The sequence below is a fragment of the Phyllostomus hastatus genome, unplaced genomic scaffold (genome assembly GCF_019186645.2).
Source record: "Phyllostomus hastatus isolate PE091 unplaced genomic scaffold, TTU_PhHast_1.1 phas_contig_468, whole genome shotgun sequence".
Classification (NCBI taxonomy): Eukaryota; Metazoa; Chordata; class Mammalia; order Chiroptera; family Phyllostomidae; genus Phyllostomus; species Phyllostomus hastatus.
The window spans coordinates 2,296,524-2,321,515 of record NW_025333884.1 but is presented as its reverse complement, the minus strand read 5'-3'; the positions used below and the strand labels follow the sequence as shown (position 1 = coordinate 2,321,515).

At 62.5% G+C, this 24,992-nt stretch overlaps 3 protein-coding genes across 9 annotated transcripts; 2 read left to right on the top strand and 1 right to left on the bottom strand.

Moving 5' to 3' along the window:
- Positions 1-70: 70 nt before the first annotated feature.
- On the bottom strand, positions 71-2,669 carry BLOC1S3 (biogenesis of lysosomal organelles complex 1 subunit 3). The gene has a single exon (XM_045845237.1). The coding sequence runs from the start codon at positions 2,270-2,272 to the stop codon at positions 1,673-1,675; it is 600 nt and encodes a 199-aa protein (XP_045701193.1). The 5' UTR covers positions 2,273-2,669; the 3' UTR covers positions 71-1,672.
- A 453-nt stretch (positions 2,670-3,122) lies between these two features.
- Positions 3,123-13,393, top strand: TRAPPC6A (trafficking protein particle complex subunit 6A). 2 transcript variants are annotated; one of them, XM_045845255.1, is made up of 6 exons: positions 3,123-3,254; positions 11,373-11,440; positions 11,579-11,696; positions 12,162-12,223; positions 12,362-12,455; positions 13,162-13,393. In XM_045845255.1, exons 1-5 carry the CDS (start codon positions 3,165-3,167, stop codon positions 12,441-12,443), a joined length of 420 nt encoding a protein of 139 aa, XP_045701211.1. In that variant the 5' UTR covers positions 3,123-3,164; the 3' UTR covers positions 12,444-12,455; positions 13,162-13,393. The 2 variants fall into 2 exon arrangements, with proteins under 2 accessions (XP_045701211.1, XP_045701210.1); XM_045845254.1 differs by having other exon boundaries at positions 12,162-12,245.
- Positions 13,394-13,802: 409 nt separating this feature from the next.
- NKPD1 (NTPase KAP family P-loop domain containing 1) lies at positions 13,803-23,359 on the top strand. 6 transcript variants are annotated; one of them, XM_045845118.1, is made up of 6 exons: positions 13,803-15,079; positions 15,209-15,263; positions 15,941-16,134; positions 16,946-17,404; positions 19,517-19,648; positions 21,032-23,359. In XM_045845118.1, exons 1-6 carry the CDS (start codon positions 14,887-14,889, stop codon positions 23,077-23,079), a joined length of 3,081 nt encoding a protein of 1,026 aa, XP_045701074.1. In that variant the 5' UTR covers positions 13,803-14,886; the 3' UTR covers positions 23,080-23,359. The 6 variants fall into 6 exon arrangements, with proteins under 6 accessions (XP_045701074.1, XP_045701075.1, XP_045701079.1 ...); XM_045845121.1 differs by having other exon boundaries at positions 15,011-15,079; positions 15,934-16,134; XM_045845119.1 differs by lacking the exon at positions 15,209-15,263 and having other exon boundaries at positions 13,804-15,079; positions 15,934-16,134.
- The last annotated feature ends 1,633 nt before the right edge of the window (positions 23,360-24,992 follow it).

The window sequence follows — 24,992 nt, the reverse complement described above, 5'->3', positions numbered from 1 at the left end:
CTCACAAAACTCCTGTACCTCTTTATGACACTAATCATAGTGACAGGAAAATCAAAGCTGTAAGTCGTAATTATTAAAACTGCCCATTTATTTATGAGAGTATTTTATTAATATCTGTCTCTTGCAGTGGCCTGTGAGTGAGCTCGGCAAGGGCCCGGACTGGCTGAGGCTCCCAGCGTGCCCCACACAGGGCAAACATGGAACAGGTGCCCTGCAAACATGTGCCACGGAATACAAATGCAGAACCAGGCAAAAAAAAAACAAAAACAAAAAACAACGGAACACTCAGGGCCCTCACTGACAGCTACAGCTTCACCTTCAACAGTCCAGGCAGGAAGGATCCCTCTCTTAGGATCTTCATTTCTCAGAGAAATCGCTAACCAACCCACCCAGCACAGGTGGAGGGATAAGAGGAACCGACCATGTCAGTAAATGTTGCATGTTTTAATGAGTCTGCCATAGAGTTCTCTTCCCCAACTTCTCCTTGCTGGGGATTCAGCTCTCAGCTTTAGGTTGGGATGAAAGAGTGGGGACGGGAATAAATGTGCACAAGACTGAGGTATTAGGGCTGTGGCCAGAAGGAGGAGCAGAAATCCAAGTCCTCTTAGCATCCAGGGGTCAACACGATGAACAAACTCTTTGCGTGTGGCCTGAATCTGCAAAGCAGTATCACTGCATCCAAAGCAGCAGGGCAGCCTGCATTGAACCCTAAGTGAAGGTGCCATTATCCGCCTGGACAGTCCAGGCCCGTTTTGTATCTGGAGCTCAGGCACAAAGTGCTACTTTGGCCTGGAGAGGGCGGAGGGCCCACCTACTTGGGTCTGGAGGAGATGCCATCTTGAGCCCCAAGAGTGGGTTGGAGGACACCTTGGGTCAGGAGGGACCCCCATCTTGGGCCTGATGACAGAAGCCTTAGTGGGTTTCTGGGGCCCAGGAACAGGCAGATAGTATAAGCTGGATGGGAAAAGCAAAAAAGAAGCAAAACCAATCCTAAGGGTAACACTAGACCCAGGAGATGAGATCAGGCCGATGGGGAGTGGCTAAGCCCAAGGAAAAGGAGCAGGAGATGGCAGAGCAAGGACTAAAACTAGGAGATGGAACCAGGGACAACGCTGGAGGGTCCAGCCCAGGCAGACAAAATTCTAGAAGTGTAGCTAAGAGTAAAGGCGGAGCCACGGGGGTGAAGGAAGGCGCCAGGGAACCTGGCTAGGAAGCTCGGAGCCTGTGGGATGCACCATCCAGCGGAGTGCAGTGTCAGAGGGGAGAAGGTGACAGCCCCAACAAATAGATGCTGGGGCTCCTGTGGAAGCAGCATCAGCCCCTGGGAGCAGAAACCAAACTTAGAAAAGCAGAGCGCAGGGAAAGGTGGGCACAGCCAGCACCCAGGATGGAGACAGATCAAGGAGGAGCCAGTTACCCAGGCGCTGGAGCCAAGCCTCAGACACAGGCTGCCAGGAACCAGGGAGAAGGGCCAGGACCACCTGGAGAAACCAGACGCAAGGTGGGGTCTGAGCACCATTACCCCACCCACCATCAACACACACACGTGCGCAATGTTGTCCACGGGGTGGGGTTAGCCCTGAGGGTGACAACAGTACGGGATGGGGGCTGTACAGGGTACAGAGGCAGGTCACAAGGGCTTCCGGGGGATGCAGAGTCAGGCGGGTCATGGCTAGGCCCGCGGTCCCGGGTCTTGTTTGGGCTCGGTCCCCGGCACGCCACGGATGTCAGGCAGCAGGCAGCAGCTGGCCACGATGTCCAGGCGCTCGGCCAGCGCGCAGAGGTCCCCCCGCGCCAGGCGCACGCTGTGGGCGGCCGCCAACCCCGCCGTCTGGGCAGCCGCCAGCCTACCAGCCAGGGCAGCCACATCCCGGCCCGCCCGGCGGTACACGCCGCTCACGGCGGCTGCCACGTCGTGGTCCAGGCGCGCCTGGCTCTCCGCCAGCCGGAGCTGCAGCAGTGAGAGCGCAGGGGCGGCTGCTGGGGTCTCCTCGGTACCCCAGGCTTCCCCGGCCGTTTCTCGCTGCACCACGAGCGGAGGCAGGTCCCTCGGTGCGGCCGTCGGTTCCGGCTCCGTGTCCGAGTCGGTCTCCGCGGCCTCCCCGGCCACGCGTAGCCCGGTGGGGCGGCTGCGCGTTGGGCCCGAGGGTCCCAGGTACAGCTCCTCTTCCGACGAGGTTGCAGAAAGCTCTGAATCAGTCTCGGCCGCCTCCCCGCGCACCATCGTCTCAGGCCTCCGCAGCGGCCTTCGCCGACGACCCTGAGACGCCATGTCCCCGGGCTAGCGAGAACAAAGGCACGGCGTGAGAGGCGGGCGCCCGGCGGTAGTTAATAGGCGCAGTTTCTGGATTCCCTTGCCCTCCACTATCTTAGCAGATTCATCATCCCTGCTGGCAACAATCCGGGCTATTGGACCCCAGCCTCCCCGGTGTACTGATAGGGAACAGGACCAGTTTGATCAAGGCCGGAGCTCCCAGAATCCCAAACTGTCTTCTTTCCGATTTTGCCTCCTGACGGAGGCTACATCCGGAAGCACACAGTCTCCTCGAACCGCTCAGAAGGCAGTGCCAGGGTCACAGGAGTGACAGTCCAGCGGGACTCAGAAGGGTGCAGGGATAGTAGCGCTAACACCGAAGACCTTACCGGGTCTAGGAAGGAAGCAGCCAGTGGAAGGCGCTACCCAGCGGAAGTACGGAGTCTGTTCGGTGGAAGCCGCAACCAATAGGGCAGCAGTTTGGACCGGTGTTGGCCAATCATATCGGCCGCTCGGTTACCAACCGGGAAGCAAGCACTTAAGATTAACTTTGTGGGCGGGTGTGAAGAGTCGCGTGAATAGAGGTGCGACCAATAGAAAAGTGTTTTAGCTGGCGCTTCCGGGTTGTGCTACGAGGCGAGGAGGCAAACAGGGATTTTTAAAACAAGTTACGTCACATGTAGCCAGTGATTCGGCCAATGACTATGCTAGAGGATCCGAAAACTTGGAAGGCAATCTCCCAAGTTCATGAGCACACCACGTGAGTCCGGAAAGGAAGGCGGAGCTAGTCTGAAAAACCAATGAAAGCATAAGTAGGCGGGTTCACGTGCGCGCAGGAGGCGGAGCTAGTTCACCCGGGCCAATGAGAGCACAAAGCGCTGGGCCGTAGTTAAGCGCGCGAGGCAGACAAATGGTGGACGCCGTACTGTTCGAGTTTCTACACACGGAGATGGTGGCGGAGTTGTGGGCACACGAAGCCGACCCCGATCCCGGGCCCGGGGTGAGCACCAGGCTTCGTGCGCGGGAGGAGGAGGCGCGGATGGTGGCGGGAAGGCGCGGTCAAGGCCCCAGGGAGCACGGAGGGCGCGGCAGCGGTCGGGGTCGAACTCCTGCCCCGCCCCTGCCTCGCTGGGAGACCTGGGGCACTGACTTCCTCTTTTGTAAAGTGCGGGGGGCGGGGGGCGGGCAGCCGGGCTGGCATCGCTGATTACTTCTAGAATTGAACGAATAGCTCGAGGTGAGATCTGAGCTAAAAGCCTAACACAGAATAAGCGGGCAGTAATTATAGTGATTACTATTAAGGATGTGTACTGAGGACTTCTGGGTTGAATCCTGCCGTCGTCACTCCCTAGGTGTAAGAGCCAGTCTGTTTGTGCCTCTGTTTCTTCCCTTGTAAAACGAGCATCATAACAGCACCTAAGTGTCAGAATGGGACATTTATTCATTCAACACGTATTGAACGCCTGTTATATTCCAGGCACTGTTCGAGTGTTCTCGCAAAGCTTACATTTCAGTGGGGTTGTCAAACAATAAATAAAACATGCCACCAGCTAGTGGAAAGTTCTACAAAGAAAACTTAAGTAAAGTCAGGGAAGGAAAACGTATGGAGTGGTAGATGATGGAGGAGGGCATTTCAAAGGGAGAGAAGGGAGGAAGCAAGCCCCAGGGATAAGCATGCCAGGAAGAGGTGCGAAACCCCGAAGTAGGAGCATGCTTAGCACTTTGGAAGTTGGTCCTCATAAAGTACAAACGCCCTCAAGCTTTCAAGCTCTTAGCGCAAACATGGGAGCTCTTGGTGCAAACTCTGTTATCCAAGAAGAAAGGGGGCCGGGGAGAGTGGATGCTTAATAAATGGGGCCGTGCTCATTTTTTCTGTTATTATTCTTACTGTGATCATCATTGTGTATGTGCCAGACATTGTCATTGGCTTAGGTTTTCATCCCAGTTTAGGGGTCCTAAGGAGGCTATTGCATGTTATGATATCAACGTAGTTTCGTCAGAGTTCATTTAACACACGTTTAAATAAAACCTGCAAGGTGCTAGGCCCTACTGTTAGCATTGGGGTTAACTCAGTGAACCAGGCAAAAGCCCTTGCCCTCCTGTGGCTTATGTTGTAGTTGGGGGAGACAGGCAAACAAGCGAAAGGCCTAAAATGTATAGCACATTGGGAAAATGCGGTGCAGAAGGAAAAGCACGGGAGAGGGAGTGTGCATTGGCCCGTGTGTTGGAGACGGGGGTTGCAACGTCTCAGCGGCCCATCTGTCCTGTCTGGCAAGCCAGAAACTCAGTGGTCCCTGACACCGGCCGCTTCTCCATCACCTCCAGCCCTCAGCCAGGCCCTGCTCATTCTGTTGTCTAAATCTGCCTTGTCCAGGCTCCCTGCTCTTTGCCCCTGTACCAGCCTCCTCCCTCACCTTGCAGCTTATTCACCTGTCATAGTTTCACTGTGTTTCCACTTACGAATTCTTCCCATCTTGGCTGAAATGGCCCTTCTTCAGGGAAGCCTTCCCTGAGCCCCCAGAAGTCAAGTATCCTTGTTATGGTTTTGCAGCCCCCTCCCCATTTTTCCTTGGTAGCCCTCACCACTCTCAAGAAGTAGGTACCTGATTCATGTATTTGTATGACCCTTTGATTCACATCTGTCTCCTCTGTCAGACTGTGTGCTGTGTGGGCTGGGGTCAGGTCTGTGTTGATCACCAAATAGTAGGTATTTTGCACATAGTACGCCCTCTGCATGGATTTGTTGAGGGATTGGATGCAGCCCCTGTGCCGAGGAGTGTGGGGTGGGGACTGGGCTTCATTTAGCAGTGTGACCAAAACCAGCGCCTACCACGTGTGAGTGTTTCCCATGGTTTCACACCCGTGATGTTGCGGATCCCCCTAACCACGCCCGAGGGTGGCATGACCATGTCCCTTTGCAGATGAAGAGCAGAGGCTCTGATGGACAGAGTGCTCACCCTCAAGCCGCAGAGTCAGGAATGTAACTGGGCTTCCTGCTTCCAAAGTCTGTGCTATAAACCCAGCCTGCGCTTTCCAGAGTGCGTCCTCCCCGACACGCTCCTGGAGGATCTCAGTGGGTTCCTGTGGTCAGGCAAGTGTGGGAGGCACTGGGTTACTCAGGTTTGCTCCCCACAAGGCCCTCAGAGCACCCGAGTCCCAGCGGCCCTGTGCCTGCTGCCACTGACATTCCAATGCGGGGCCCCGCACCAGAGACTGCCGCAAAGCAGGACTGGGACGGGGCCTGGCCACCTTCGGAGAACTCCTGGGTGGTTCCAGGCTCGGCCAGGCCTGAGAATTCTGGCAGTGTCCCCACATCCCTTCGACCTGGGAGCCCCATTTTCCAGTGTCATGTCCTGGAAAACTCTTTTCTCTCGGTTCTCTTTCTTTTGCTCCCAGCCCCTCCTTTCTGTTCCTTCTCTTTGGTCTGTTCGAACCACACACAGGCCTCCTGTTTGTTGGGTACTGGTGGTGTCCCCAGCACCGGATGTGATCGGATTTCGTCCTCAGAACAGTCCGCCGGCGGGGGGACTGAGGTGCTGGCAAGGAAGGGTCTTTCCCGAGCCACACAGCCGTGGTCGGAGGCAAAAGCAAGGCTCAGGCTTTGAGCCCCAAACTCGTTGGTGGCATCCGGTCTGCCCATCAGCTGCAGAACTCTGTGAGGACAGGGATGGTGGCTCGTCCACCTCTGTCCGCGTGGCACCGTCATTCTTTCGTGATCTCTGTGTCCCGCCTGGTTGTTTGTGGCTGCTGAATGGAATCTCCTGACTGGTTACAGGTGGAATGGAAGAGCCAGGAGGTCAAAGGGCCTTTGTTCCCAAAGCAGGAACAACTCAGGGAGGAGGAGGTTGTGGTTTCTCCGCCTCAGAAGCCTTTAAAGATAAAGAGAGCCTGTGGGCAAAGGCGTGAATTCCTGTGAAAGCAGGTCGTGAGCTGTCCCCTACTGCTGTGAGTGCTGGCCTGCCTGGTGGCCCCGTGAGTGCCCAAGCCGGCCCCTTCTCTGTGCAGTGCCTGTGGTCCATATAGTAGCTCTCAGTTCCGGGCCACCGCCTTCGAAACCCACTGGGTCCCAGGAACCTGGCAGTGCCCTGCAGGGAGTTCAGCGCATCTGAGATGGGGCGTAGCTGCGGGGTCTGGGAGTGCCTGCTGGGGAACTGGGGCTCTGACCTGGGGGCCTGGGAGCCATAGGGGGCTTACACTGAGGTGTGCTGGGCTCAAGCTTGTCCCCTCTCCCAGTGGTATTTATTTTTGGAGAGGGGAAGGGAGGGAGAAAGAGAGGAAAGGAACATTAACGTGTGGTTGCCTCCCATGTGCTTTCTACTGAGGACCTGGCCTGCAGCCCAGACTTGTGCCCTGGCTGGGAATTGAACCTGCCACCCTTTGGTTCCCAGGCCGACACTCAATCCACTGAGCAACACCAGCCAGTGCTCCCAGTGGTTTTTTTAGACAGGAACCTGAGCCCTGGCTGGGTGGTGCAGTTGGTAGGAGCGTCCTGTACCCCAAAGGTTTCAGGTTCGATTCCCAGTTGGGGCGCGTGCTGGAGGCAACTGATCAATGTTTCTCTTTTGCATTGATGTCTCTCCCCACTTCCTTATCTCTCTAAAATCAATAAATATATATCCTCAGATGAGGATCAAAAATAAAACAACACGGGAACCTGGACTGCTCTTCCCTGGCCCTCTGCCTGGGTCCGCACAGGCTGGCCCCACAGGTGGGAGCTGGGGGCCAGGGCTGGACCTCACAGGCAACCAGGGTCCTGGCAGGTGAAGAGACAGGAGGCAGCCGGGCACACAGCCCCAGCCCGACTCCCGCCTGCTTCATTCTGGAAGGTTCTGACTGTCCTCCCAGTGAAGCGGTCAGGCTGGGACGGGACTGGATGGGCCGGGGGTTTGGTTTGCTGCCTTCCCTTCGTGCCGCTTGGAGCCTTGGCCCTGCGCAGAGTGAGCCCCTTCAGCCCAGCGCGCTCCCCTCCCCGCCCTCGGATCGTTTCTCTTCCCGCCTAGTCCCACACGCCTAGTCCCACGCGGGTCTTCCTCTTCCGGCGCTCAGAGGAGCCTGAATCTCTCCCACGCGTCTCACAGCCTCTCCCTCATTTCTTCTGCTTCAGGTTTTTTCTGGACAATCCCAGACGCTTTATGTACCTTGCAGATGTGTCTCTTTTTCAGCTCCCTTGTTAACAGGCGTTTCTGTGGGCTGCCATCTCTCTCATTTCCAGGAACTCCCCTTTGACTGTCCCTTCCTCCTCGCTGGCTGCTGCCTTGGCGTGACAGTGATGAGCCGATGAGGCCGCTCTGAGGGTTCCCCTCTGGTCCTGATCGTCCGGTTTCCTCTCGGGGGGCTGTTGTGTAAACTGGCCTGCGTGGGCGTGGGAGCCCAGACGCCCCTGGCTCTGGGTGGGTTCCAGAGGGTTCGCCGAATGGGAGAGCCTGCCTTGCCCTCCCTGGGCATAACGCTCACCCCCGAGGGCGGAACCTCACGCTGAGTCCTAAGTCTGGGACAGGTTGTGTGACACAGGCTGGTGAGTAGGCTTCCGCTTCCTTCCCCCTCCACCCTCTCTTCCTTGTCTCCTGCTCATCCTCACCCCTCCCCTCCCCTCCCCACTGTCTTCCCCCTTCCTTTCCCATTCTTCTCCAGATCCCCCCACGCCCAGTCTTTTCAACTCTGCAGACACTTAATTGGTCCCTGTGGGGGGGCCAGCAGTAATGACAGCTAGGGAGAGAGCTGTCACAACACCACTGTGAGGCGAGGACACCAGTCAGCCCCACTTCACTGGGGAAACAGGCCCAGGGCCGGGAGAGGCTTTGCCCAGCACCACCCGTCCTGTAAGGGGCGGAGCCAGAATTCCATCCCAGGCCGTCTGAAGCTCACTGAAGGGAAGCAAACTGTGGGAAGCTTTCTGAACCTCCCCCCAGCCCCAGCCCCAGCCCCAGCCCCACCCCCCAGCCTGGCTGCGGACTCTGCTGACTCTCCGGCCATCTCCTCTCCGGGCTGCTGTCCCAGGTGGGTCTGAGGTGCCTTCCCACCCGCTCCCTCCCGTGCTCCAGTCTTCCTGCAGACTCTGGGTGGATACGCGGCCACCGCCCCGCAGAGGGCCCGCCCCGAGGTTGCAGCAGTTCCCTTGTGCTCCCCGCTAGGGCGCCAGGTCCTCCAGGGCAGGGACTGTGTCATCCTCCATCTGTCCTGAAGCCTTTGTCACACACAGGAGAACAGACCCGCCACACCCTGGTCTGCTGGGGCCGCCTCCCCTGCCCCCACCTCCCGTCACTGTCCCCGCTGTGAACAGTGGCCTAAATTCCATTCTCCCTGCTTTTTCTTGCCCTCTGGCCTTTGCACGCACCCTCAAAACCCGAGAGTCCTGGGTCCCCCCGTCACGCTGGCAGCCCTTGGGCCGTGAGGTGCCGGCCCCTGCCTGCTCCAGCAGCTCACTTCTAGAAGGGAGGTGACACAGGAGGGCAGTGTTCCGGCAGCTGAGGTGCATCGCCCCAGAACAGAGCGTCTCCTTCGTAGGGCTGCCCTCCAGCCAGGGCCTGTCCCCTGGGCTGACTGGCACCGAGCCTGTGGCTGGCCGTGGTGGTAACGCCCCCCAAGCCCAACTTGGAGCGCCCAGATCACCCGCCCCTTTACTCCCTGAGGACCCTGGAGAAGGGTCCTGTCAACCCTGTCCTCTTTACACACAAGGAAACTGAGGCATGGGGCAGTTGACTGCTGTCTAGCCCCACAGCTGGTCGGGGTAGGGGCTGATCCTCACTGGGCACCTGCCCCGCTTGGTGTCCCTCACAGGCCCAGCTCATCTCCCAGTGTCACCAGGCCCCGCCTTCCCCATATGGCTGCCCTGTGGGGCGGCCGTACCAGGGAGCGAGCCCCTGCTCCGGGTGGGTCTGAGGTGCCTTCCCACCCGGGCCCGGTTCCCTCAGGTGGAGCAGAGTGGTGGGCAACAGCCGGCATGCCCGGTGGCCTGGCTGAGGAGAGGGCACCTGGCTTGGAAACTCGGGTGGCCTCTGCTCGGGCCCCCCCCTGCCAGGCAGGCCTTGGTCCTCGCCACCCCCCGAGGGCCCGGACAGCTGTGGTGTCCCGGCCACCCACCCCTCCGGCCATCTGGGCTTGGGAGACAGACCTGCCCAGGTTTGAAAGACCTGAGGCCGAGGGTGCCTGGGGCAAGGCTCCCCTCGCCCCTCTGAGCCTGTCGTCCGGTGTGAAATTCAGCCCCCGGCATGAGGTCGGTGCAGCTGAGTGGGAGGATACGGCAGACGTAACGCCCGCCAGGGTGTGGCTGGCAGGGCGATGATACGGGTGCGACCACTCAGGTTTCAATTCGAACATGTCCCCTAACGTGTCCCATGGTGTGCTCGAGCGTGACGTTGTTATGTCACAGAGTCGTACCTTGTGGTTTTGTAATAAAAGGGGGCGTTACCGGGGCCAGGCCCTCTGTAAAGAACCTGCAGTGGTGCGTGTGTGGGCCCGCCCTTCACTAGGTCAGCGTCTTTCTGAAGCACCTCCCTCCCGGGTGCCAGGGCCTGTGTGGGCTGCTGAGGGCCGGCCTGGGTCCCCAGCCTTGCAGAGCCGTGTCCCCACTCAGGGACGGTGCAGCGTGGCGGCCCTGGGATGGCAGGCTGCCCTGGGTGGGCAATGTGGGAGGCGGATGGAGGGATGGCGGGCCCCAGCAGGCTGCCTGGAGCCTGCCGAGGAGGCCTGGACATCATCTCAGGCTGGATCTCGGCAGAAGAAGCCCATTCGGCATGCAGTGGGCTCCGCGGTCACAGGGGCTGGAGAGAAGGCTGTAGCGGTCATTCCCAAGGGAAGGTGCTGGTGGAGGGGAGGTGCCTGGGCACTGCAGCCCCCTGAGGGGGCTGGGGCCTCCGCCCCTGAGCTTGGGGCCACAGGCCGTCCTGGTATTTCTGATGCCCCAACCTGGACCTCCCTCTGTGGATGAAAAGGGGCCACGTACGACGCCTGAGAAACTCAGGGGAGGCCTGCATGTCAGCCTTAGAGGCTCAGAGACCTGCAGTGACCACACAGGAGGGTCTGAATATACATGTTCCCAATAGGAAGCCGGTGACAGCGAGTAGTCACGCCCTCCAGGCCTGCCGAGGCCTCGCCAAGGGTCAGTCTTTGGAGTAACCCGAGGTTTCCACAGTCCTGGGTCCCTCGGGGGCTCCAGAGCGGGGCCCAGAACCCCTCCCTGTCACCTCGTGGCCCAGACAGCACCTCTGTGTGCTGTAAGTGTTGACCGTCACCCATCCTGTGCCCGCCAGTGTGAGAAGTGTGTGTCTCTGCTTTGCTTTCTGTCCGGTCTCGGAGATTCCAGTCCCCCCTGCCCCTAAGTCTTCCACCCACGGATCTCACGCACCCCGCCCCCCGCCTCCTCCTTTGATTCTAACGTGTGAGAGAAGCTGCAGAAACTCCAGAGCGTTCTCTCTGCCGGTTGAGATGTAGCTTCCCAGCAATTGTCAGTTTGGAACAAACAAACTAGAAAAGTCTCCGAAGGTTGGGATGCCTCCCCCGCCCTCTCCTGCTCACCCAAATGCAAATTGGGAGACTTCGCCCCTCCAGCTGCTCCGCACCCCTCCCCTTCCCTCCCAGCGCTAGGCCTCTCCCGCTGTGGGACCCCTGGCCTGCCCTCCCCTCTGGAGTGCCACCGCCTTTCCACAGCACCCAGGGGAGCAGCTCCCTCCCCAGAGCCCCTCTGTGTCCTTCAGGCTTGGTGGCTGACACTTTAGGACCTGAGGATGATCCTCAGGACCCTCACAGCCCTCTGCTGGCCGGGCCAGGCTCAGGCCGTGCTGCCACAGGAGCCCTTGACAAGTTGCCGTGACTCCCAGGGTATCGGGAGCACTGCCCCCCAGGGAGCTGCGCCCACAATGAGTGATGGGTGCTCCAGGGAAGAGCTGGCGTGCGGGGAAGGCTGAGTGTGGGGGATGCCCCTGTGTTTCCTGGCGCAAGGGAGAGCTGGCCCTGAGGGCTGCTGGGACCCACAGAGGGGCAGTGCCAGCCTGCCAACCCGGAGGCCGGAGCCTGTCCTGGCTGGGCGGTGCTGAGGCGGGGAAGTCCCCGTGCGGCCGCTACACTGGGTGGCTCCCGCTGGAGGTGGCCGAGCACCCGAGCTTCTTCCCTGGCCTTCTAGGAACAGAAGATGAACCTGCTGGTGCTGGAGAGCATGGGCTTCCGTGTGGGCCAAGCCCTGGGCGAGAGGTGAGGGCCGGCCCTTCCTGGGCCTTCCTGCTCAGCTGGACCTGAGGTGGGGGCGGCATGGTTCTAGGAGGGAACCCAGCTGGCTTCCCCTCCCCGCCCTGGCCTGGCCTGACCCCAGCCTCTGCCACTGCCCCCTAGGCTGCCCCGGGAGACGCTGGCCCTCAGGGAGGAGCTGGACGTCCTTAAGTTCCTGTGCAAAGACCTGTGGGTGGCCGTGTTTCAAAAGCAGATGGACAGCCTCCGCACCAACCACCAGGTGTGTGCCCTGCCCAGTGGCCGGCTCCCTGCTGCGGACGGAGCTCCTGGGGAGGTTGCAATAGGGCGTTGAAGCTATTTGCAGAGTCTCCATGAGCCTCCCAGGATGAGGCCCCCAAGCTGGCAGAAGGCAGTCTCTCCCTCGGTGACACCGCCTGTCCCAGCCTGGTCCCATTAGGTGTCTACGCTCTGTCGGCCTGCTGCTTCTCACCACAGTGGGGGGCAGGAACTGGTCTGCTTTTTACCCCAGAAGTCGCCCAGCCAGAGAGAGGGGCAGGACCAGCACCCCCCTGCACCCCCCCCACTCTGGGCCCAGGAAGCCCGTGGACCCTTCTGCAGCGCTGGAGGGCGGGGCCCTGGCTGCGGGGGTTTTGAGGGATGGCTCCTAGACATCCTGGCTTCCCCTCCCCCCACCGCAAAGGCCCAGGCCTTGCCCCAGCACCCACAGGCTCTGTTCTGTCCCCAGGGGACCTACGTCCTGCAGGACAGCAGCTTCCCCCTGCTCATCCGGATGGCCTCGGGCCTGCAGTACGTGGAGGAAGCACCCAAGGTAGTGGGGCGCTGGGACACACCCCCAACTCATTTCCCCTGCTCCCTTGGCCCTCTCCCCAGGCCTGGGGTCGGCCTCCTCCCTTTCCCCCAGTGACCTCTGCCACCCGCCCCCAGTTCCTGGCCTTCACCTGCGGCCTCCTCCGAGGCACCCTCAGCACACTGGGCATCAAGAGCCTGGTCACCGCCTCCGTGGTAGCCCTGCCAGCCTGTGAGTTGTGGGCGTGGGGGGTACCCCTGCCTTCCCCGAGTGGTGGGGGCTCTACGCTCCCCTGTCCTTACTCTGTGGGCTGGGCCCCAGAGCCCCAGTTTTCAGGTAGGGAATTTGAGCCCCCGAGAGCTTAAGTCACGTGCCAGGCCACACAGTGGGCACAGCCTACCTGTGCCCCTGGCCCCTGAGGTCCCCCAGCCAGCTTCCCCGGCGTGCGCCAGACCGAAGGAGTGAAGCCCCGGTCGAGTGGTCTCGGGTGTTCTTCCCGGCACGAGAACCCAGGAAGGCGTGGAAGTCACACAAGTGGGGGCTCCAAAGGCAGCCAGACCCCATGGGACCCGCAGCCTGTGTGCAGGGCTGTGCTGACCCGAGGGCCCTCCACCAGACAGGCCCCCGAGCCAGCCTGCCTGGCTGCTTGGGCGCAGCCTGCACCACAGGTGTTTTTTCCTCTGCCAGGCCCCCAGGTGCACGTGGTTAGGGCCTGAGCCACACATGCCATGGAAGCCTGTGCCAGGCCCTCCCCTGCATGTATGGCCTCCATGCCCCAGTCACACACGGCCTGGGACGTGGGCCAGGTGGGAGGGAGCATCGCCCACTCTGCACAGCAGGGCAGCCCAGCCTGTTGATGCAGGGCCTGAGCAGTCAGGGGGCTTCCTGCCTCCCCTCCGATCCGAGCCTCAGGCTAAAGCTGGCCCTTCTCTTCCAGGCAGGTTCCAGGTGGTGGTCCAGAGATCCTGAGGGGTCCGGGCCCACGGCCCCCGCCGGGTCTCACCCAGGGCTGCCAGGGAACCCCCAGCCCTGGGGATGGCAAGCAGGGGAGGCGGGGGCATCTGGGGCAGGGTGGTCCCAGCCACCCTGGGGCCTGGTGTGGAGAGATCCAGGTCAGGCACATCACTCACTCAGCAGTGCAGAAGCTCAATAAAGGTTCTATCTGGAGACGAGTTCCAAGTGGCAGGTGGCACCTGCAAAGTGACTGTCACTCGGCCTGCAGGGGTGGAGGCCGAGCAGCCCTCATCACCCCCCTTTCTGGGCCCCCCTCCGCCCCCAGTTCTGAGTGTCGGAGCTTGCACATCTGTCAGTGGGAGGGCGGCCCCCATCTCGGCAACCCCTCCTTGGTCAGCACGCCCTTGGCCACAGAACAGACCCCCCGAGGGGGACAGCCGGGGGTGGACGTAGACAGAAGTGCGGGGGCAGGCCAGACACCTTCATTTCCGCCCCCCCCCCCCCACACACACACACTACTTCCACGTGCCTGACAAACCAAAGGCATACAAAGGGCAACGGGTCCTGCCCTCCTGCGCTGCCCCCGCCCTCCTTGACACTTGGAACAGCTGTGGCATCACATACCTGAATTGCTGGGCTCTGCTGCCCGCTGCCCAATGTGGGCATGGGACGCGGAAGGGGTCTCTTGTTTAAAACATCCCCGGAGCGCGGGGCCCCTCCACCCATGCAGAGTCGCGCAGGCACGCTGCTGGCCCCGCCCCGGCCCACACGCGAGCGCGCATTCCCTGGCCTGCCTCCACACCTTTGCACGCGCTGGGCCGCCCTGCCCTCCGCTGCCGCCACGGTCCTCGGCTCCCTGGGGAACCACAATTATTCAGCTGAACCATGTGTGTGGATGCGCCAGAGAGGCGACTGGCCCAGGCCTGCCTCTAAGAAGCTTAGGGGTTCACCCAGGAGCGCCCACACACACAGGCTCGCCCCCCCATTGGGACAGCGTGCAAAGCTGGAGGGCAGGGAGGAGCAACTTGAGGGCCTGGGAACAGAGGGACGGCCAGGCCCTGGAGAAGGGCAGGGTCCATGTTTGGTCACCCTGGAGTGGGGGGGCACCCTGCAGGGCAGGCGGGTATCCTCTGTCCTTGACTCCGCTGTCCTGGGCGCTGTTCCGCGATTGCCTCCCCATCCCCTCCAGGTCCCCAGAGTCCCCGGCAGCCACTGTTCGGTAGCGCAGGGAGCAGGACCCTGGAGAGCAGGGGGCACCACAGTACCAGGCCCCTCTTGTCTAGCTTCAGCCTCACATCTGGAAGAATGTCTTCAGGGGACCCCCCTACACACACACACACACACAAACCTACCAGCTGGCAGGAGGCAGAGCCCTGGCCCGAGCCACTGAGCCTACTTTCAAAGCCCCGCCGCGTGACCCCGAGAAGGACTTCACAGCAAAGCGCGCATCCCAACCCCTGCCAGGCGTGATGGGCAGGAATGGGGCGAGTGCAGGGAGGCGTGCACGCCGAGTGGGGCCCCCGCAAGCCTCCACAGCGTGCGTCGTCGTCGTGGCTGTCATTACGGGAGAGGCATTTAAAGCAGCCCGGAAAATGGGTCAGTCAGTCCCCAGCATGTGCGCTGCTGTCATTGTGATGTGCCCCGCTCTGCCCTGGGGACTCCTCCCGACAGCTGCCGGAGGTAGGCGCCAACTCCGGCCCACTCAGCAATGAGGAAGCCGAGGCGCAGAGAGGTGAAGTCACTCGCCCAAGGTCACACAGCTGGACCCTGGAGGAACTGGCATCTGAATCCAGGATTGCGCCTCGGCTTGGCCTGGCTTCCTCCCTCTCCACAACGGAAATGCCCAGGGCTGGCCCCACGCAGGCAGCACTGTGGCAAGCCATCCCCATCCCTGGCCTCAGGTACGGTCCCCACGGTCCTCGAGAGCAGAGAGCACCGGGACAGGGCGGGCGCGCTGGGGGAGGGGGTGGGGCCACTGGGCGGGCAAACCGGTCGGGCCGCTCAGTCCCCGCCTCCTGGCCTCTCACCAGTTTGGCGGCGGGGGCCGGCACAGCGTGCGGTGGCCGGGCAGGGAGCTGCCATCAGGTACAGGGGACCCCAGGTCGGGGGGACAGCGGGCAGGGTCCCCGAACCCTCATAGAGCCCCAATTTCCTCCGCCCACCCCCAACCAGCATCCCTCCCTCACTTCTGCTCTCGTGGCCTCACAGTTTAAAGCCACGGCGCCCCATCTCTCCCTGAGTTTGCTGAGCCTCTGCCCAGATGGAGCCTCCCCCTTGCATTTGCTCCCCCGGAACTCCCCTCCCTTCAGTCCCTCGTTCAGTCTCTAGGGGACCCAGCCCCGGCTTCACCCATCCCGTGCTCCCACCCTGCCCCTCTCGGGGCACCGGGTTCTCCTCCTTCAGCTGGCACCAGCTCCCACCTCCCATGGCACGTACCCCATGCCCAGTTCTCCCCTAATTTTTCCCAGCCCCCCACCAGCTCCCAAGGTTCTCCAGCCTATATCTGCTCAGCACCCTCCATGGTCCTGGCCTCTCGGAGACACCCAGGGCCTCCCAAACACCCCATCGCCCCACCTTTGGAAGTCTCACCCACCCCCAATCAGCCCCCAACTCCCCCAACCCCGCTCTGTCCTCCTCGGTCTGGCAATCCCTCCCCCAGTCCCGACCTCTCGCTTTCCCTCCGAAGAGCCCCTCCACCGGGTGACCTGGGTGACCTGGGACCCAGCGTCTGGGACAGGTCCCTCACCTGCCCTAGGTCACAGGTGGCTGTCCCGGAAGCGCGGTCTTGCTGCCGCTGCCCACAGGGGCCAGGCGCTTCACACATCCTCTCCGCCCCGGAGCCAGCCCCCCGCCGCCATGCACCAGCACTACACCGTCCACGCCACCAAGGGCATGCTGCCCCCCCGGGGCTGCCCCGAGAGCTACTTCTTGGACCCGGAGTTGGGGCACAAAAAAGGTAGGGGTTCGGTTTGGAGGTGGGGCCTGGCAGGGAGAAGGGGGGCTGCGGAGCGGATGGTGGAGTGGGAGAAGCTCAGGCCCCAGGAGAGAAGCTGCCTCCACTCCCCTGTAGAGGCTCCTGTGGGTGGGGTGGGGGTGGCGGCAGGGGCACCACAGACCTCGGGGCTCCAAGCTGGGAGCCTGGGCTGGGGGCGTCAGCAGAGGAGGCCCGCCTGGCCCGCCCTTTCCCCCAGCGTGGGAAGGATGCTCACACCCCAAATCACCAGGCCCGCGGGCACCGCCTAGAGGGGCTGTGTGGTGGGAGGGGGAGAGAGACCTCCCACAACTGAATGTGAATGTGGTGGGGACCAGCCTCCTGGGGTGACCTGTCCCCTTCCCAGGGCGGCCCCCTTCTCACCAGCCTGGCTGGAGCCTGGGTGCCAGGCCCCCATCCCGCCCCCCTCTCCGTCTTACCTGTCCCCTCTCCACGGCCATCTCCCGCCACTCTGGCCTCCTCCGGACCAACCGGGGGCCAGTTCCTCATGGCTTCCTGTTACCCCACCGGGGGACCCTCAGGGACCGAGGAGTGTGGAGCGGCAGGGGCTCTGGAGTTCAGCCCCTCATCCAGCTAAAGCCCCGGCCCCTGCACCTGTTCTGTCCCCGACCCACGGGGACACAGAGGGCACACCCCCTCTTCATTGCCTCGCCGATGTCTCCTGGGCCTTGGCTGGAAATCAGCGCCCCCTCTATCTGAAGACCCCGCCTGGTTCCCTCCAGTGGCCCAGGGCTCAGGGGCCTGGGTCCAGTCACCCCCACTTCCTTCCTTCCAGGACGCTGTCACCAGTGGTGCCATGACCCAGCGGCCTACAGGCCCTGTCCGCAGCCCTCCCAGGTGCGGTCACAGCTGGTCTACCACAGCCAGCAGGGGGTTGTCGGGGGCTGTCGCCGGGGCCCCCAGCCCCCTCTCCTGCAGCAGCAGCAGCAGCAGCAGCGGCAGCAGCAGCAACAGTGGCAGCCCCAGCCCTCAGCCCCCAGCCCCCTGCGGCAGCGTCTCTGCCCTGGTCCCAGCACCCAGAAGGGGGCGCCTCCAACCACCACTGCCCCCCTGGGACCAGCCTGCATCCCCCAGCCGCCCACTGCACCCACCTCAGCGGCACCCGCCGTGACCAGCAGCTGCCCAGCCCTGCCCTCCACAACTGGCACCGTTGCGAAGCCCGGCAGGCCCACCATCACCCAGTCCCTGAATGCCCCAGGGGCAGCCTGTGGCCCCTTCACCTCCTACAGCTCCGGTGCTCACCCTGCCTGCCCTGGGGCTCTGTCCCTGCCGCCTCTCTTCCCGCCTGGGCCTGGGACCTGCCCCACCCCCCTCCCTCTGGTCCCTGTCTGCAAGGGCGCTCATCCCTGACCCTGGGCCTCCGGCAGCCACTCTGCTTCACCTGTTGGGATCTGAGGCTTCCAGGCTGGGCCTGTCCATGGTGCCTCTGTCTTGGGCCGGCCGGCGAGGGCCCAGCCGACTCCTTGGCTGACTCCCTTGCTCTGCTTTGTGTCTCCCTGGCACTCCCTCCCTGGTCCAGCCGGCCAGAGAGGGCGCAGGGCAGGGGTGAGGGGCTTGCTGGCCAGCTCTGGTGTGGGGCGGACGGTCAAGCGAGCAGCTGCAGCAGGAGGTAGGGAGTGGCCAGGGTGGGGGGAACGGAGAGAGCCACGCAGCGATGGGAGGGGTCCAGCCATTCATTACTGATTCATCGATTCATTCGCTGGCTAGGTATTGAGCCCCTGAGAGGGTACCAGGCTCTGCTCCAGGGGGGAGGGGGTGCGCAGGGAGCAGGGCAGATGGACTGCTGCCCACTCAGAGCGCACGCAGCAGGGGCGGTGGGGGAGGCGCGCATAGGAGACAGCTGGGGAAACCCAGCAGGGAGAGCCGAGGGGGAGCCTGAGGTTTTCAAATTAAATAGCGGCGTCAGGGAGGCCTCATTAAGGTGACATGTGAGCAAAGACAGGGCAGTTCCCTTGAGTAAGTGGCCTCAGGATCAGCAAGTGCAGACTCAGGGGCAGCAAGGAGGTCAGTGTGGCCAGAGCGTGGGCAGCAAGGGGAGAGGGCGGGCGGCGCAGAGGGTGGACGGGGCGGGAGCTGACTGAGGATCCAGCAGGAGAGGGGACCGTGGGTGGCGAGGGCGGACGCCGGAGTCCAGGCCAGAGGTGCTGGTGGCCTGGCCTTGGACAGAGGGGGTGACACACAGCTGGCCGCCAGCTCTGGTGAGAGAACAGGGCGGTGGCCAAGCAGGGACTGGGGCTGCGGGTCAGGAGCCACTGTGTCACTGGAGCCTCTGGGTCACGAAGCTCAGCCACACAGACCAGTGGGGGTTGAACGAGGTGAGGTCACCCAGCCATAGGGTCAAAGGTGGGAGCAGATCCATCCCAGCTGACCCTTCGGCCGACCTTGTCCCACGTCCTCCTCTGACCCCCCCTGCTGAGCCCCCAGGCCCAGCCTGGGCCCTTGTCAAGGGAAGGGCCCTGTAGCCCACAGACCTCTGTGAAAGACAGAAACTATGACCCCCCCTCTGCACCCCACGACGGAGCCCTGCCTTTGTGGGGCCCCAGCTCCAGGTGCTTGAATGTGGTGCCAGGACCTAACCCCAAATCTGTGCCCGAAACAGCTGTTCCAGACCACAGCAGGGCGGAGGGCCCACCCCTGGCCAGGTCCTTCGGTCCCCCTGCCCCCAGTGTCTCTGCCGCCCACTCCTAGGGGCTGCGCTCTGCCTGGGTCCTGCAGAGGAGGGCGACAGGGCGGGGACCACAAGGCAGGTTTGCTGGGCGCAGGCAGGGCAGGCTCAGTGACTGTGGGCATGGGCTCAAGGGGAGGGAGGGAGGGAGGTCCTGGTCAGGGCGGACAAGAATCTGAGAGGAACCTGGTCATGGCAGCCCCGTCCACGTGGGAGCCAGGCTAACAGAGCAGGCGGGAGCTGATGCTCTGAGCGTGGAAAGCAGAGTCTCACGCACCCAAGGGCCTCAAGTCGCAAGAAAGGGTCACAGGATTTTCTCAGGGGGACACTGGGCTAGTGGCCGAGCCTGCTGACCGAAGTCCAGGGCAGCCAAGTTGTCACAGGTCTGTGGGCTGGGGCCAGAGGAGTCCGGCTTCCCAGCCTTCGCCTGGTGACTTGGGGGTCAGCTCATCCTGGGCAGCCGAGCGGGACGCACCTGGCCCTGCCCGCAGCCACAGAGACCTCCGTCCTCCTGAGGTGTGATCTGACTCGCCTCTGGGAGGGAATGCTGCTGCTGCAGAGAGGGGCCGAGAGCGGGCGCTCTGGACAGCGGGGGGCGGGGGGGGGGAGGAGGGTGGTGCCCGGCCAGCCTCATTGACTCGGTTTCCCCACCTCTACCCCCTCCCCAACACGGGCCCCCAGACATCCTGACAGAGGACGATGTCTACTGCAGCTGCCTGGCCAAGACCCTCTGCCACGTGCCCGTGCCTGTGACCGTGGGCTTCTACGCCCCCTTCGGCTGCCGCCTGCACCTCATGCTGGACAAGATCACCGGTGAGTGTCGGCAGGGAGGGCGCAGGAGACGGAGCCTCTGGCCCCTGCCCCAGCCCCAGGCTTCCCCAAGATCCACTCGCCCCTGAGGCCAGCCCACCCCCGTCCAGAAGCCCTAACCCAGCTCCAAGCAGGCGCCTCCTCCTCGCACCCACAGCCTGGGCCCCCGGGTCCCTGCTCCAGTCTCCGCTCTGGTCTCACCCCCTTCCCCGCCAAACCATCTCCAAGGATTCTTTCTAAAACACATGTCTATTCCCGTCGTTCTCCTGCTCAAAAGCTTCCTGTGGCTCCCCAGCACCCTAAGGTGGAAGGCTGCGTTCTTCAGAGAGGCTGCAGGCTCCTGCTCCCCTCCCCCACCCCAGACCCATCCCTTCTCTTCAGCTCTGGCCCGGGGCCTGGTGCCCGCACCGGCCCCACAGACAGGGGTTACCTGAAGACCTGGGCTGAGACCTGGTCAGGATCTGAGACAGCTGGGACCTGCTTCCAAACCCTGCTGGAGCTCAGCCCCCAGCCCCAGCTGTGGCCAGGAGGGCCGGAGGTGACTCACCTCCGTGTGCCCAGGCCTGGTGAGCACCTGCTGAACAAGCACATGCCTGCCCCGTGTTGTCCCAGCGCCACACACAGGGGCCTGGGAGGAGAGGAGATCGGCTCTAAGGAAAGAGAGAATGGCAATGGAGTGCCTGCTCTGTGCTAGGTGACTCAACACGTTCCCAGTCATTCATTCATTTATTCACTAACCTCATCACAGACAGATCCCGCCCCCAGCCTCTCACGATCCAGCCTTCAAACATTCCCCCAGCACTCCCTTGGTGACTGAGACAACCAGGGCCCCGTCCTTCAAGGGCTCACAGTTCAGACAGGGAGACACACCTGTCCCCAGTGAGAATTCAGAGTGGGTGAGAAGATGGGGAGGGAGGGTGTGGGGAGAGCCATGGGGTGCCTAATCCAGCAGGGAATCAGAGGGGGCTCCTTGGAGGAGGATACAGCTAAGCTGAGAGCTGGAGGAGGAGGAGGAGTAAGCCAGGAAAATCAGATCAAGGCTATACTCTTGCTGCCCATTTGTCTTCCTCAGAACCTTGTATCCTTTCACCCCCTGGAGCCTTCCATGCCCCTTCGCTTCCTCTTCCTCTGGGGGCTCTTCTTATGTACACCCCTGACCCTCAGCCTTCACCCTCAGGCCGTTCCCGGTCCAAGCCTGGCTCGAAGCCTTTCCTTCCACACTTGACGCACCTGCTCCAGCTGTTTCCCTCCCACCCGAACTACCAGGACCCGCCTCTGTCCTAGCCCCGCCCCCCAGAGGAGCCCAGCCCAGGTTGGAGTTCCGCCCTCGGCCCAAGCCCTACCCAGGTGGTCCCTCACCAACCACCTCGCCCTCCGTCCCCACAGCGCTGATGGAGCAGGAGGCGGCGCAGCGAGAGGCGGAGGAGCTGCAGCGTGTGCAGTGGCGGCCGCGGTCCGTGAGCCGCTGGGGCTTCCCTCAGCTGCTGTGGTACCTGGTGTTCATGCAGCCGATCATCACCGAGGTGCACCTGCGGCGCAAGAATGTGAAATTCCTCTTCATCCGCTTCAGCGCCTGGGAGTACGAGGGCACCGACAAGCTGTGGGCCGGCCTGGTGACCACGCTGTGCGAGGGCATTCGCCACCACTACGGCGCACTGCCCTTCAGTGTGTACTCGGTGCTGGGCAACAAGGCGACGACGATGAAGGGCTTCCGCCAGCGTGAGTGGCACTGCAGGCGCCGCGTGTGCCTGGCGCTGGTGGCCCTGCTGGTTGCGCTGGGTTTCGGCGTGGCCCTGCTCTACCTGTCGCTGGGTGCCCACGCGCTGAGCCACAGTAGCACCGACAACAACCTGCTGCGGGTGTTCGGCGGCGCAGCCACCACGCTGTCAGGCTCGGGCCTGCTCATGGCCGTGTACTCGGTGGGCAAGCACCTGTTCGTGAGCCAGCGCAAAAAGATCGAGCAGCTCGTGTCGCAGGAGAAGTTCGGCAGCCAGCTGGGTTTCATGGGCGAGGTGAAGAAGGAGGTGGAGCTGGTCACCGACTTCCTGTGCTTCATGGAGATCTACCAGCGGTGCCGGCTGCGCATCGTGCTCGAGATCACGGGGCTGGACACGTGCCGCTCGGAGAACGTGGTGGGCGTGCTCAATGCCATCAACACCCTGTTGTCCGACAGCCACGCACCCTTCATCTTCATCCTGGTGGTGGACCCCAGCATCATGGCCGCGTGCCTCGAGTGCGCCGGCTCCATGAAGGGCACGGCTGACAACGGCTACCTCTTCCTCAACCGCACCGTCACGCTGCCCTTCTCCGTGCCCATCATGGGCCGCCGCACCAAGCTGCAGTTCCTGCACGACGCCGTGCAGAGCCGCGACGACCTGTTGTACCGCGAGATGGCGCACCAGCTGCGGCCCGGGAGCCCGGGCGCCAACGAGGGCTCACAGCTGCTGGCGGTGGAGATGCAGGAAGGGGCCAGGGTCACACAGAGCCACATAGACGCCGAGGCCGCGCGCCGCATCCAAGAGGCACTCTACTGCCTGCATGACGACCGCGACTGCCTCTACGAGTACGTGGCCGACAACTTGGTATCCATGCGGCGCATCGTAAACACCGTGCCTATCACCGTGCGGCTGCTGCAGCAGCAGCAGCGGGACTTCGGTGGCCCCACGCCGCGCCAGGCCGTGGCCTGGGTTGTGCTCGCCAACCAGTGGCCCTGCCGCCTCAGCTGGGCGCTGCAGTGTCTAGAGGACCGGCAGCAGGCGGGGGGCGCCCCGGAGGCCCGCGCGCGACTCTGGGACGTGTTCCTCGATAACTGCCAGGAGCTGCACACCATGACCAAGCCGTTGCACAATGTGCTTGACCTGGATGGCGACCCCGAGCTCTTTCAGCGCTTCCTGAGCGAGGACTTCCCCTTCTCTGTGGCTGAGGCGCAGACCCTGCTGCGCTGTACAGTCAACCTGGACCACTCCATCCGCCGTCGTATGGGCCTCATCCGGGCTGTCAGCACACTAAAGCCGCCCAGCCCACCCAAATCCCCGGCGGGTGACGCCCCCCGCGCTGCCCACGGAGCCAACCATGCCTCCCGGGCTGACGACGCCGCTAATGGAGCTGACCAGAGCCCTGGGGCGGCCCGGTCAGGCCACTCTGCGGGGCGCAGCCCTGCGCAGACCAGCGGAGGCCGCCACTCCCGCAGCGAAACCCCTGACTCCCGAGCCAACCACACCTCCCAAGCTGCCCGCGGGGCCCACAGAGTCGACCAGAGCCCTGGGGCGGCCATGTCAGGCCACTCTGCTGGTCACAGCCCAGTGCAGGCCAGCGAAGCCCCCTATGTCCGCAGTGAAGTTCCCCACCCCCACAGGGAAGTCCCCCAGCCCCGCGGCGAAACCCCTCACTCCCAAGACTTGACACACCGGAGTAAGCCAAGACCAGTGGCTTGAGTACCCTGTGCTTTAGGGAATCCAACCCAGGGGTGCCTTGGATGAAGGATTCTGGGGCCAGCAGGGGGCAACAGCGCCCCTTCTACCTAGGTGAGGACACTTGTAGGGGACAAGGTCCAGGGTCCAGTGCTGGGAAGGAGGCTGGTGCTGGCTACATTCCCCCGGTGAGTGTGCGAGCTGGCAAGAGCTGTTGGCAGTAGCTGACAATAATACCAGGGTCAGAAAGAGGTGCCAAAGGACCACTAAGAAACTCAAGTTCAAGTGCAATAAACGAAGGTGTGAAAGCCTTTGATTGGTCTTTAGGCCCTGTTCTGCCAAGCCCATTTCCTGCCCAGGGAGTCAGCAGGTTAGCCGGCAGCCTTGAGGCTGGTGTCCCCAGAGCAGAGGGGGGCGGCGGGGGTGTGGGCGAGGCCCAGGCAGGCAGATGAAGGACGGATGTGTTGCCTCACGTTGACTGAGGTGATGCGGAGTGCCCAGGCCTCAGGGGATCCAGGTCCTTGTCCCCAGTCCCTAACCCCGCACCTCCGTGGGCAGGGCAAGAGCTGGCGTTTTTGAGGGCAGTGTCTGAGGTGACCTCAAGCGGGCTACTCCATTGCAGTGTGGCTCGGCCCCCAGCGTGATTCATTAATTAAGCCTCCCTGGCATCTCAACCAGCTAGGTGGGAAGCACCGCCTCCCTGGATAAGTAACTGTTCAGGGGAGGCTGCCTTAGGGCCACTTGATGAGCCCCTTGGTGAGGTCAGGGACATTGAGTACACCTAGGTCATAGAGCCAGGGCGAGGGGAGGGCCATCCTAGAGCTGGACTCTGCCTGTCTGGCACCACCTTCCCCTCCCATTGGTCAGACAGTGACCTAGGATGAGGTGTCACTCCTTAGGGCTGCTTCCTGTCCACTCCTCATTGGTCACATAGCCACACGCTCAGGCCCATGGTATGCCTGGCCCAGCTAGGGTGCGAGGGTGGGCCAGCAGGGCATGACTGCTGAGTCAAGGCCCTGAGGCCCAGAGGGAGCCCCAATTCTCAAAGCACCCACCCTCACGCCCTGCAGCCTGGTGGGAGTGTTGACCTCATTCCTTAGCTTCAAGGCTGGGTGCGACCCCCCAGGGCCCCTGGCCAGGAGTTGTGCCACGGTGGGTGCAGGGCAGAGCCGGCCGGAAACTGTGGCAGGAGATGCCAGGGCTGAGGTGCCACTTTTCACTCCTGGCGCGGCCAAGCCGGCAGAGTAACCTGGACCTGCTGGGAGAGGTTCCCAACAGCAGGGGGAGCCCGCCCACCAGTGAAGCCCCCTTGGAGAGGGACACACAGGTCCTCGTGACAGCATTAGATCAGCGTCTCTATAGACCTGCTATTGGAGCCACTATATGTCCCTCCCTTTTGCCTTTCTTAAGCCTTCCATATGACTTGGGCTTCTGTGGCTTACCATGCTGAGCACAGGCAGCAAACACGGGCTGCAGGAGCGTGGTGCTGCAGGGGGCGGGGCTGGGCATCCCCCCGGAGCAGGATCCCGGCCCCAGGAAAGAAGAAGCTGCAGCCCCGTCACATGGTGCAGAGCAGTGGCCAAACTCACCCATTTAGCTTACACTGTGTGCCTGGCAAAGCTAGAGTTTCAGGAGATGGTGAAAACACTAAACCAAACAGGGCATCGGAGTGGCTGTGGGTGCCCGAGCTGGCTCCCTGTGCGGCAGGACTCTCTACCCCCCTGGAGCTTCTGCTGGAACTCACACCCATGGGGCTCGTCCTCACTGGCAATAAGGTAGCGGAAGTGACGTGTGTCCCTTGCCCACCGGGGCAACAAGTGGGGGGTCATGGCACCGGTATCTTGGAGACCGGATACACGTCAGGCCAAGTGCAGACTCAAGTGTCTTCATGGAGCTGTAGTGATGTTGGGTGGCTGGGGGCAAAGGGAGCCCACCCC

Coding starts and splice junctions, on each gene's coding strand:
- TRAPPC6A (XM_045845254.1), top strand. CDS start 3,165: ATGGTGGACGCCGTACTGTTCGAGTTTCTACACACGGAGATGGTGGCG. Junction 11,697..12,161: donor GCCTCCGCACCAACCACCAG/GTGTGTGCCCTG, acceptor TTCTGTCCCCAG/GGGACCTACGTCCTGCAGGA. Junction 12,456..13,161: donor CGTGGTAGCCCTGCCAGCCT/GTGAGTTGTGGG, acceptor CTTCTCTTCCAG/GCAGGTTCCAGGTGGTGGTC.
- NKPD1 (XM_045845118.1), top strand. CDS start 14,887: ATGAGGAAGCCGAGGCGCAGAGAGGTGAAGTCACTCGCCCAAGGTCAC. Junction 16,135..16,945: donor GGAGTTGGGGCACAAAAAAG/GTAGGGGTTCGG, acceptor CCTTCCTTCCAG/GACGCTGTCACCAGTGGTGC. Junction 19,649..21,031: donor CATGCTGGACAAGATCACCG/GTGAGTGTCGGC, acceptor CCGTCCCCACAG/CGCTGATGGAGCAGGAGGCG.
- BLOC1S3 (XM_045845237.1), bottom strand. CDS start 2,272: ATGGCGTCTCAGGGTCGTCGGCGAAGGCCGCTGCGGAGGCCTGAGACG.